The sequence below is a fragment of the Mauremys reevesii genome, linkage group 4 (genome assembly GCF_016161935.1).
Source record: "Mauremys reevesii isolate NIE-2019 linkage group 4, ASM1616193v1, whole genome shotgun sequence".
Taxonomy (NCBI): Eukaryota; Metazoa; Chordata; order Testudines; family Geoemydidae; genus Mauremys; species Mauremys reevesii.
In genome coordinates, this window is record NC_052626.1 from 29,585,451 (window position 1) to 29,598,565 (window position 13,115).

Consider the following 13,115-nt stretch of genomic DNA (forward strand, 5'->3'; position numbering starts at 1 on the left):
CTCCTCAGCATAATTAAAGTAACAGCAAACAGGAATAAAGAATTTCCTTTAGCAAACACACCATTGCAAATGTAGAAATCAAATTATAAGACTAATCCGCCTTTCTAATTAATACTCACTATTGGATAGTAGGAACTACTCCAGGAGAACTTGGAGACATGTCTGGCCTCTCTTAGATCCAAAGAGAGAACAGAGCAAACAAGGAACACAGACAAAGGCTTCCCTCCACAGAGATTTGAAATTATCCTGTCCCTTGATTGGTCCTCTGGTCAGGTGTTTCTCAGGTTACTGAGCTTGTTAACCCTTTCCAGGTAAAAGAGACCTTAACCCTGATCTGTTTATTTATGACAACCTGGAAACACGTCTGGAGAACGAAGACTGAATTGGGGAGGTGGTTTCAAGACTGGAAAAAAAGAATCCTGTGTATTTAGGAATACCACCATCAGGGTGAGACACTGCTTGGGTCAAATCCTGTCTAGTTTATAGAACTCAGATTGCAATTTTACTTTTACTTCTTGGGTAACCAACTTTGATCTGTACACTTATTACTTATAAACACTTAAAATCTACTTAATGAATCTGTCTTATGTTTTACCTAGAACAGTGTGTTTTGGATGAAGTGCTTGGGAAATCTGCTCACGAACAAAAGCTGGTGCATGTCCTCTTCACATTGAGGGAGGGGTGGACTGGGTTATAAAAATTTACATTGGTCAGGCTTCTGACCAGGGCAAGATGGTACAGCCCTGAGGTCCTAGGCTGGGGAGCTGGGAGAACTGGCTGGAGCCTTTGTATTGTTAATTCATGCCTGTGGATGTCTGTGTAAGTGCAGTATCTGAAGAGGTTTGCAGCTTATCACAACATCAAGTGTGAGAGGGAGCCCAGGTTGGCAAGCCAAAGGGCTCAGATACACCCCACTTCCAGGTTGCACCCTGGGGAACCCATCAGACTTAGTACCAGATTTACCTAGAATTTAGGTATTATAACTCATTATGTCCCTAAAATGGAAATTTCAGTTTTTTAAATGAATATAAAAGAAAATTACCATAATTTTCACTCCACCACTGTCTTTCTTGATAATAGCATTGCCTTAGAATATATCCCACACTTGTAAGGACAGAGGTAACAGGATATACTCTACCATCTGCTTTAGTATAAAACACATTATTTAGCCATTCATCTAAAGCAGACTTTAACTTTTGAATTTTAATTAGTTCAAGCTAGCATCTAATTAAAATGTAACTTCTAAAAGGACAGATAATCCCACAAAATAAATTGTTCCCAGCACTATGGTACACTCTCCAGCCTTCCTCATCATTTTCTCTCTTAACAGTGGCAACTTATTTACAACAATAAAAATTGCTATCAAGATACAAGACACTGGTCTGTGTTCAACTGAATGATGAGCCCAATAGTACTAGTCATTAACAACATGCCCTATTATGCCATAATTTAAACCAGAGACCCCCTGCCCCCTCACAGAAATCATTGTGGCGTTCTGCTTGAAGTCTACTGACATAATATGGCCCAATGCTCTCAGAACCCTTTATTAGCAATTTATTAATACCATACACTAAGCAGTCTGGGAGTAACAGTATTTGGACAATGGATTCCAAAAAAGTCTGCATAAGTAGGCACATTTTCGAACTACTACAGGCTAATGTAATCAAGACTTCCTGAAGTCCTTTGCATGAATTAGGCAAAAAAAGTTCTATCATACCCCATTTTTAAGTGTTTTAATTTTTTTATTTAAATAATGTTTAAACCATCTCACTGGAAATACAAAATATGAAAGGAGCAAACAGATGTTACACTTATTTTCTTACAAAGAATACACCATTTACCTATGCAGTAAATACGCTGTCATTTTGACTATATTCCCATTTTCTAAAACTTAAGCTATTTTATCTTTTGTTATATACATTTACAATAGCTATATGTGGGGCACTCCTGGATAATATAGGGTGTTTCTGCATACAAATCTGTTGGATCTCCCTAAAACAGACCATAAGAGATTTAAAAGACAGCTTCAAAATTGTGCCTGATGTTCTTGTACTTGATGCTTTTGATAACTACCCCTGCTTTATTCCTTTTCTGAAAAATAAAATCTTAGAGAAAAATAAGTTTGTAATTCAAACTTTTACCAAAACTAGGATCTGGGATTCTCAGGCTTTTTGCTTTATAAATCTTCCTTCACAATTCCAAGAAATACAATGAATGCACATAAGCTGTAGATTCTGAAGGCAAGTCCCGTAATCTCTAGGTTACTTCTTTAAAACACAGCAATACGCACATCTTATAGAACAGTTGCAGAATGCATATTCTGACTATGCAGAACAAAAAGTCAAAACATACAAATACTGGGAGACTGTCATAACTTTTACTAAAAGTTTATCATTTTAATAATTTTACCATCTACATTCATAATATTTACCCCTTCTGAAAAGAAGGATGTGAAGAGTCAAGACTAGCCTCCACTTCAACTTAACAGCAAGAGAAGTCTAAAGGACTACTTGAACAGGAAACTATGCTTAAGTAATAATCTGAAATCATCGCTAGTTTATTACCAAAAATATTTATTCAACAGTGCTAAACAAGATAATCTTAGTTCATGTTTACAAAAACAGCTGGAAAAAAGGAGGTAGCTGATTAGCAGGGATACTAGTTTTCAATGATAAACAAAAAAACCCCACAAAATTCTCCGATAAAAAATCCTGTAAAAATCCACATTTTCTGTGATAGATAGATAGATAGACAAACAGAGACAGACATCAGTTGAACACGTTTTATTGATATACAGTAGATCCCTGTTTACCTGAGCCTCCATTATCCGGCTCTCTATATTAACTGAACCACCAGCTGCTGGGGGCTGACCACCCAAGCCCCATCGCTGTCAGTCCCAGGTTGCTGGTGGTTCAGTTAATATGGAGAGCCGGATAATGGAGACTTGGATATATGGGGTTCTACTCTATAAGTTTTTATTTTTTCACAAAGTGTAAAAAACTAAACATTCTCTGTAAAAACGCAAATGCTGCGTTTTTCCAAGGCAAATGGCTCTATAGGATCCCTGCTGATTAGACAGTGAAGGCTTAAGATAATACACGTATTCAGGACAGTGGAATAAACTCAGCGGCGTTGCTCCAGACTCATTTTAAAGAAAAAACAATATGGAACTAGCCAGGAAAGACCCTGGCAAAACTACCAGTGAAGTCAGAGGAAGGCAACAGGAATATCATAACTTCTCAGAGGGCTGACAGCCCCCAAGCTTTCACTGTTGCAATGGGCAACATCTTGATATACCTTGACATTCTGTGATGACTTACTACTTTTAGAACATACATTCCTAATTGCATATTAGTATTTAAATAGTAGGAAAAATAAACAGAAAAAAGTTAAATTTGTTCATGGATTATTCCATTATACCACTAGATGTCAGTCTTCCACCAGTATACCTAAATTATCTTAAAGTTTAAACTAAACTACATATACATATGTAATATTTTATAAATCTTACAAAACCAAAATACCTGTATTGAAAAACAATTAAGGCTGTTATGTAATTACATTGTTACTTATTACATCGTTTACAAAATTCAAGCATTTAAAACCTAGGAAATGAACAGTTGCTGACATCATCACTTATACTGCTCAGATTATGAGAACTGTAACAATCTTAAATAAAGTATTAAATGTGAATGAAGTACATTATTTTGTTATCTTGCATCCAATATGTAAACATGTTCTTTTAAGTAATATTGTTAAATGGGAAATATCAATTTATTTATGTATTTCATAACACTTTAATTTTTAGTAAAACTATGTATATATAGACTTGCATCTCAGGCTGATGAATATGTGTATTACAGAAGTGCTTGGGTTTTGTTTACTTTGCAAATGGGTTGTACTCTATTTCAATTTGAGTTTACTAATGAAAAATATTGCATTGGAGCTAAGCTTATTGTGTGATGATGAAATATATATTGCTTTATATTTTATAAGAATACTGTATTGTCTAATTACATGGGCAATATTTATTATTTTCTTCATAATTCTTTTCCTTTGCATTAGACACCTGTAAATGATGCAATATGCATGCTTACCTAGGTTCCCTGAAAGCTGCGTGGCCATGTAACAGGCTATTTAGGGCCACGCAGGTCCCCCTGCCTGGCCCTGCCCCAGCTGGGAAGAGGAGCCCCTCCCCCAGCCCAGCCCCGACGGAGCTGCTCTGGCTAGGGAGAGGAGCTTTTCCCCTGGCCCAGCCCCACCAGACCTGCCATGGCCAGGGGAAAGGCACCCCAAGCCCACATGCTGCTGTGGGGAGAGTGAGTTGTGAAGAGAGCCATAGCCCTGGGGCAGCCTGCATCACAAACCCCTCATCCTGATCACCACCCCAGAGCCCACACCCCCCAACCTTCTCCCCTAGCCCTAAGCCCCCTCCCACACGCTAATCCCCTCATCCCTGGCCCTACCCCAGAACCCTCACACTCCAACCCTCTGCCCCAGCTCTGAGCCCCCTCCCACACTCCAAACCTCTAGGCCCTACCCTGCCACGTGAATTTTGTTATGAGCACCAATATGGAGGTAATGCGTCACACATCACCTCCATATTGACACACATAACAAAATTCATTCCGCACATGGGTGGGAAAAATTAGAGGGAAACACTGATGCTTACACCTAAATTTGTCAAAATGAATGTTCAACACAACCTACCATCACTCTGAACAATGGCAAAAAAGTTACTGGAATGTCATACTAGAGATTACACTCCTGGTCTCTGTTTCACAGCCAATGTCTAATGTACACAGTGCCTCTCTAACATCCCATTGAAGTTCTCCGCACCACAGTTATCTCATCAGAAAAATGTCACTAACAATGCTGTGCACTTAGCTTGTGCTGTCTCATTTGCAGAACCCAAAGCACTTTACAAAAAGGGGTAAATGTTACTAGCCTCATTTTACATTTGGCCTTAAATATAGAAATTTGAGAAGACTGCATATAAAGCCCAATTTGGTTTCCAACTTCCTGTGTAAGCCACAAACTGTCTAGTCCTGGCACACCTGCTGCAAACAGACCCTTGAAATTCCTTCTAGGCCGGGGGGAAGGGGAGGGGACCACGACAAAAAGGGGAAAATACCCTTTGATAAGGTATAAAGTAATAGTTTTATCAGATCCTGTAGTTTCATTTCACTTTTGAACGTTAGCCCAGATCAGTTCAAAGTTGGATGATGCAAATATTTGTCATCACCATGATTTAATTTTTTTGGCTCCTGGCTTCAAAGAAAATCATGCATTGATCTTTCAAATACACATTTTACTATTCCTGCTCTTAAAAACTGCCTCTTGCACACGTCATTGTCAAAATCTATCTATATTTCAAGTCTGCTATGTAGAGTAGAGTAGTTTCATTAGAGATGTGGAGGGACCCAAAGAAACATTAGATGCTTTGTAAACATTTTAAAGGAACACTCTGGACTTATTTTCAAGAGTACTTACTCAGTTTAATCTATTTTTCAGAAAACGTTCTAATTGTCAATGAGACTTAACTCAGACTACAAAAGCATGAGGATCTCTCTTCTGCTTGGAGTTAAAGTGAGATAGAAATCAATCTTGTAATGAGACTGTAGTTGCAACCTTAACTATGAAGAGGCAGCCTCCTTTCCATTATAAAGTATGTTCTTGCAGAACTAGAACTGGAATCCTGTCTCTCTAGCTCTAAAACCACCAATCTCTTATCACTAGAGCCGAAGAAAGAGCTCTGAGATCAGCCACCTATAGAAATATCCTTATATCCTTTCTAATTTGCAGCCAGCCAATAGAGGGCAACATGCTCAAACCACATATAGGCCCTAATCCTGTTATCAGTTACTCCAATCCCTGTATAGTTGTGATGGGGAGTACCAGACCCTGAGATCCCTGCTGGAGGCCTCACGGACCTACCACACCCTGCCCCAGAAAAGGAGCAGTAGAGGTGAGTCCTCCAGGCTGCCTAGGGTAGCTGTGGAGAAGCAACCAGAGTCATAGAATCACAGAGTTTCAGGGTTGGAAGGGACCTCAGGAGGTCATCTAATCCAGCCCCCTGCTCAAAGATGGACCAATCCCAGACAGATTTTTTCCCCAGTTCCCTAAATGGTCCCCTCATGGATTGAACTCACAACCCTGGGTTTGGCAGGCCAATGCTCAAACCGCTGAGCTATCCCTCCCCCTAAACTGCCGGACAGAGCAGATCAGTCACTGGCTGGAGCCAGAGAGGCAAGGATGGTGCTCCTGGCTACAGGACCTGCAGAGCTGGACAGAGCAGCTGCTGGCAGGGACTAGGGGAGCAAGGAAGCTGCTCCTGGCTTACTGCAGGGTCTCAAGCAAGACTTCAGCCCTGAACTAAGGGTGATGGTAAAGGTCAAAGGACTGTGGGGAAGTGGCCTAGGAAACAGTAGCCGCACAGTTAAAAGGGACACAGCAGGGTTCCCTGGTTTTTGTAGGTTTCCTGGGTTGGGAATGGAGTAGTGGGTGGGCCCAGGTTCTCCCCAATCTGGCCACAGAGTGGCCAAAGCCTTGAAGGAGGGGAGTTTACACAGGCCCAGGGAGCAGACTGAAGACTCTGAAGAGGGTCGGCATTTGTGGACTTTGATAAACCCTCAGAAAGGGACAGAGCAGAGAGCGACTCAGCTGCACAGTTGGGGTCAGTTGGGGTTCCCAGGTGGCAAAAAAAGCCTCTAGAGAGGGAGACCTGGAGGCACTGCTCCATCTCAGAGCAGGGACTGTTTGAAAAGGACAATTTGAAAGCTAGCCTAGACAGGGGCTTAGCACTAAGCCTAGAGAGAGGGCTAAAGATACTAATTGAGAGCACTGTGATAGGCTCCGTTGGACTTGTACCCTGGAAGGGGTTTGTTGTGTTGTACACCTAAGGACTGCGTGTGACTTGGATGGAGAGCTGAGTCATAGAAAACCTGCTTGAAAAGTTAAATGCCCAACAGGGGTTGCCATAAATGGCACAGCTAGAGATAAAATGCAGGCAGATGCACACCCGATAGGAGGAACTCATGTGAGGTGAGTGGCCCCATCACAATGGTTCCATTAGCTTGAGCTGAACTCCCTGAAGGCAGAATATATTTGTGCAGATCAGACTGCAGGAAGCACAATGCCCAATTCTGTACCCACTGAAATCAGTGGCAAATAATGCCTACTGAAATCATTGGGCCTAGCCACAACACAAATCAATGCTGTTTAATTACAAACCAATTTCTTCAAATACAGCTGATGCATGACAAATGACTGACAAATTGCTTCTATAAAGTTTGAAGAGATTCTCCTTTGAGCCTTCATAGTAAGGGGGAGGGATAACTCAGTGGTTTGAGCATTGGCCTGCTAAACCCAGGATTGTGAGTTCAATCTTTGAGGGGGCCACTTCGGGATCTGGGGCAAAATCAGTACTTGGTCCTGCTAGTAAAGGCAGGGGGCTGGACTCAATGACCTTTCAGGGTCCCTTCTAGTTCTATGAGATAGGTATATCTCCATATTTATAATAAAAACAACCCCCACACACTCTGGCAACCCTAAGTCAAAATGCAGTTTAAAGCCATGGTTGTACAGGGCCTAGAATAATATTTCTCAGCTCTCTGTAATTCTTTACCTGCTTTTGCCGTTCCAGTTCAGCCTCCACTTCTTGTTTGGCCATTTTGTGGGTTGCTATCTGTTCTTGGAGGTCTTGAAGTTGTTCTTTTGCTGACTCAGCTTCACTTACCTGCTGAGCCTCCATATCCTAAAAATAATATAAATGTTATTGTTCCAGTAACATCAAGCCACGCAGCCATCCCCGTAGTAATAGCAAAAACTACTCCTGCAGAGTGGAACTTAAAGTGGCTTTACCCACTTTTTTTGCCCATCATTGCTTTCAAGAAAAAAGAGCCTCGGTATAAATGACCAAATACACACTTACAATTTTTTTTTTATTACTATGTAAAGAGATGCCTTAAAAAAAAAAATGTAGATATCTCCAACTGACTACTTCCTTTCTCATTCTGTCTACAGGCTGAAGCCTCAGCAGGTAAATTTGTACATCGTTGCTAACCGCAGACAACCCGTTCCTGCTGTGTGTGCGCGTGCGCGCACAACTTCGGAACAACTCAAGTCACCCCCCCTCTCCCAGCAGCACTCCCCCTTCTGGAAAGCAGCCCCCCTGCTCTCTGGGAAAGCAGCAGCCACTCCATGCAGCTCCCAGCTGTTCTTCTGACTCTCCCGGAAGAGTTAAAGCAGTGGTGACTCAGAGCAGCTCCCAGCTGTTCTTCCACTCCTGCCCATGCCTCTCCCTGACAAGCGCAGCCCCCCGGCTCAGCTGCTCCGCAGGGAGAGGGGCCCAGCCAGCTGTACCATGTGACCAAGTAATCGGGGGGGGATGTGACCCTGCATGCCCCCCTTGCGTTGCCTCTAGGGCCATCTAAGGGAACAGTGGCTGCCCAGAGACTACAGCTACTGTGCAGATCAACAATCCTAAGGAAGATTAGAACAACAAAAAGGTACACCCTTCACTCTCCAAAGAAATATCTAGGATGGTTTTTTGGGCAGAAATACCATCTTTCAATGGGGGCCTAGGATGGGGGTGAGGACAGACAGCAGTAGGGGCAACACTTATGTCCTCTCTCCCCTCAGACACCTTATTACCTCTACCCTACGAACTGGAGTGGTCAAGGAGAATGGAGAGAAACTGGAGTATCAATAATAAAGCATTTGTCTCACACACAAGAGATTTTTTTTTTAAATACTGATAAATAAATGTTAAAAGCAGCATAATAGTTGTTCTAACCGTAACAAGGTGTCTTGAATATCATTATAGTGGTATTAATACAAGCAATATGAAGGCCACTGTAATCCCATATACTTATGTGGTTAACTACAAGGACTGCATATAAAGATATCTACCTGTAGCTCTGTTCTCAGCTGCTGTATCTGCCCCATTAATTTCTGTATTTCCTCCTTCTGTGTTTCTTTCTCATGTCTCAGTTCTTCTAATTCCATGGTGCTTGCAGTAAGGCTATCCAGCCCTTCAATGCCAGAGCCTTCTTTTAGGCTGTTTATCAACTTTTCTTTAGACTGAAAGATAAAAATGCTTTTGTATTAATAAAGATGCTAACTATTAAATTCTACCCTTAAATACATATGCTCCACTCCACCTGAGTATATGAGATCCATGCTTGAATCTCTCGGCAAGATTTGGCTCTAAAATTTCAGGCATGAAACTAAAATTAAAAACCACATCTAACATTTTTGTAATTATCTATATATGAGTGAGTGTGTGTGTGTGTGTGTGTGTCTCTCTCTCTCATATATACTTAGGTACTGAACCTGCAATTTGATCCATGTGAATGAACCCTTACACCTGCATGGAATCCACAGACTGTAGCATTGCTCCGCATCAGCGCAGTGGTGCACCCAGCCTTTATAATATGAGGGGGCAAGGAGTCCAGGAGAGCTGGCTGTATTTTAAAGAAGCCTTATTGAGGGCACAGGAACAAAACCATCCTGATGTGCAGAAAGAATAGTAAATATGGCAGGTGACCAGCTTGGTTTAATAGTGAAATCTTCAGTGAACTTAAACACAAGAAGAAAGCTTACAAGAAATGGTAACTTGGACAGATGACTAGGAAGGAATATAAAAATACTGGTTGAGCATACAGGGGTGTAATCAGGAAGGTCAAAACACCACTGAAGTTGCAGCTAGCAAGGGATGTGAAGGGTAACAAGAAAGGTTTCTACAGGTATGTTAGCAACAAGGTGGTGGTCAGGGAAAGTGTAGGCCCCTTACTGAATGGAGGAGGCAACCTAGTAACAGATAATGTGGAAAAAGCTGAAGTACTCAATGCTTTTTTTGCCTCTGTCTTTACAGACAAGGTCAGCTCCCAGGCTACTGCACTGGGCAGCACAGTATGGGGAGGAGGTGAGCAGCCCCCAATGGTGAAAGAACAGGGTAACGACTATTTAGAAAGCTAGACATGCACAAGTCCATGGGGCCAGATGCAATGCATCTGAGGGTGCTGAGGGAGTTGGCTGATGTGATTGCAGAGCCATTGGTCGTTATCTTTGAAATCTTGTGGCAACTGGGGGAGATCCCGGATGACTGAAAAAAGACAAATATAGTGCCCATCTTTTAAAAAGGGAAGAAAGAGAGTCTGGGGAACTCGGGACCGGTCAGCCTCACCCCAGTCCCCAGAAAAATCATGGAGCAGGTCCTCAAGGAATCCATTTTGAAGCACTTGAAGGAGAGTAAGGTGATTAGGAACAGTCAACATGGACTCATCCAGGGCAAGTCATGCCTGACCAACCTGATTGCCTTCTATGATGAGATAACTGGCTCTGTGGATATGGGGAAAGCAGCGGACGTGACATATCTTGACTTCAGCAAAGTCTTTGATACGGTCTCCCACAGAATTCTTGCCAGCAAGTTTAAAAAGTATGGATTGGATGAATGAACTAGAAGGTGGATAGAAAGCTGGCTAGATTGTCAGGCTCAACGGGTAGCAATCAACAGGTCGATGTCTAGTTGGCAGCCGGTATTAAGCGGAGTGCCCATGGGTCGGTCCTGGGGACTGTTTTGTTCAGCATCTTCATTGATGATCGAATGGACTGCACTCTCAGCAAGTTTGTAGATGACACTAAGCTATGGGGAGAGGTAGATATGCTGGAGGGTAGGGACAGGGTCCAGAGTGACCTAGACAAATTTGAGGATTGGGCCAAGAACCTCATCAGATTTCTTAACAAGTACAAGTGCAGAGACCTGCACTTAGGACGGAAGAATCCCAGGCACTGCTACAAGATGGAGACCGACTGGCTAAGCGGCAGTTCTACAGAAAAGGATCTGGGGACTACAGTGGACGAGAAGCTGGATGAGAGTCAGTGTGCTCTTGTTGCCAAGAATGCTAATGGCATATTGGACTGCATTAATAGGAGCACTGCCAGCAGATCGAGGGAAGTGATTATTCTCCTCTATTTGGCACTGGTGAGGCCTCATCTGGAGTACTGTGTGCAGTTTTTCCCCCTCCCCCCCCACCCACTATAGAAAGGATGTGGACAAACTGGAGCGAGTCCAGCGAAGGGCAACGAAAATGATTAGGTGCTTGGGCATAGGTTTTGCAAAGAGAGGCTGAGGGAACTGGGCTTATTTAGTCTGCAGAAGAGAAGAGTGAGGGGGGTATTTGATAGCAGCCTTCAACTACCTGAAGGGGGGTTCCAAAGAGGATGGAACTAGGCTGTCCTCAGTGGTGGCAGACAACAGAACAAGGAGCAATGGTCTCAAGTTGCAGTGGGGGAGGTCTAGATTGGTTATTAGGAAAAACTATTTCATTAGGAGGGTAGTGAAGCACTGGAATGGGTTACCGAAGGAGGTGGTGGAATCTCCATCCTTAGAGGTTTTTAAGGCCCAGCTTGATGAAGCCCTGGCTGGGATGATTTAGTTGGGGTTGATGCTGCTTTGAGCAGTGGGTTGGACTAGATGACCTCTATTGCAGGATCAGGATTTTAATTTGCATGTCAAATATCTAACTCAGTCTTCAGCGGCATGGGATTCTATTAAATGTAATTCTATCATCCTGTATTTCAAGATCTATTGCACCATTATAATATATTGTTAATAAAGAGAGGCAAAAGCAAATATATCACTGATCAGATGTAGAAAACATAAATGGAACAAAACTAAACATGATGCTCCATTCCAATGATTCATTGCTCCGTTCCATTTTAAAATCAAGCGTGTCAATGTTTTTGGATTAACCTGGATTTCTTCTCAGTTATTTATACCCAGAAGGGAGTTGCATGCTTACCTGGAGTATGCGAGTAGCTTTTTGTTTGTAGTCCACCAATTCCTGTTTAACAGACTCCAAGTTGTTTTTAGTTACTTTGACTTGCTGCTGAAGCTCCTCCACTCTCCTCTTCTCATCCACATATTTTCGTTCTGCCGCAGTAACTGCTTCTGCCAAGTTCTGCCGCTCAACTTCCATTTTACTAAGGCGAGCAGCAAACTCATTCTATTAGTGGCAAAAAAAGTTTAAACAATTAACACAATCCCAACTTTCAGTTAGCATTGAAACCTCTTTTTTGTTAACTATATAAGAAACAAGACATTCACTCCCTCCAGGTTAAAATCTTCTTCAGTACTTTTTATTCAGACAAAACTCACACTAAATTTAATGGAGTGCTAAATCCTAGAAAGCAGCCAGATCCAAGTCATTAAACAACAGATATTTTCTCTACTGAGTAAAGAAAATTCATCTTATTATTTAAGCCATATGACTGACAAAATGAGCAAACTGCCCCTTGAAAAGACACTGTCCACTTCAGGTTTAGACCAATGTTCCCTCTAATTTTTACTCCAGGGGGATTTTGGTGCCACTGTGCATGCACGGAATTTATGATCCCCGCAGATTTCTTTGCTTCCCCGCAGAAAAATGACTTTCTGACAGGGAAACAAAGGGAAGCCACAAGTGTCATGAGATCCACCCCAGCAGTATGTTTCGGGTGCCCAGGACAGCTGGCAGAGAAGTAAATCACTCTGGGGCAGGAGGCAGGACTAGGGAAGACTTGGCTGATGGCACCTACCCTGCACTGGGCACAGCTGCTAGTCCTGGTTGGGCTGGGGAGGACGGACTTCCTCTTCCCCTGTACAGCATCCAGGGCCATGTCAGACCCACCCCCAGATTTCTCCCCTGGCTGTAAGAAACTCTGAAAACTCTCTCCTCCTTCCCCACCGCACTTCCTTGCACCCATTGTTCCTCAACTGCGGGGCGGGGGAAGAATCATGGTACAAGGAGCTACTCCAGCATCTGCCCAACCCCCATGCATCCATACCCAGACCCTCCTGCCAAGCCTCACCTCCCCGGCAGCCAGAACCCCACCCTCCTGTACCTAGACCATCCTGACAAGCCATCCGCACATGGATCCCCACCCTATCAAGCACCAACCAGCTGCATCTGGATCCCCCCCACTCCCACTGAGCCACACTCCCCCAGCATCTGGACCTCCCCCAAATGAGCACCCCACACCAAGACCTCCTGCTAAGTTCTATCTCCATCAAACCTAGACCCTCCCCCAACCACCCACCTTCACCTGGATCCCCCTGCAGAGTCCCATTA

The 13,115-nt window shown here is 43.0% G+C and overlaps 1 protein-coding gene across 2 annotated transcripts in view; it reads right to left on the reverse strand.

Moving 5' to 3' along the window:
- Positions 1–13,115, reverse strand: part of GOLGA5 (golgin A5) — a 96,990-nt gene that overhangs the window by 10,770 nt on the left and 73,105 nt on the right. For both annotated transcript variants that reach the window (XM_039535382.1, XM_039535381.1), the window contains exons 6-8: positions 11,808–12,011; positions 8,914–9,084; positions 7,628–7,756 (exon numbers count right to left, since the gene is read on the reverse strand). In XM_039535382.1, the coding sequence (XP_039391316.1) occupies positions 7,628–7,756; positions 8,914–9,084; positions 11,808–12,011 (504 nt within the window). The remainder of the gene's footprint in view (positions 1–7,627; positions 7,757–8,913; positions 9,085–11,807; positions 12,012–13,115) is intronic.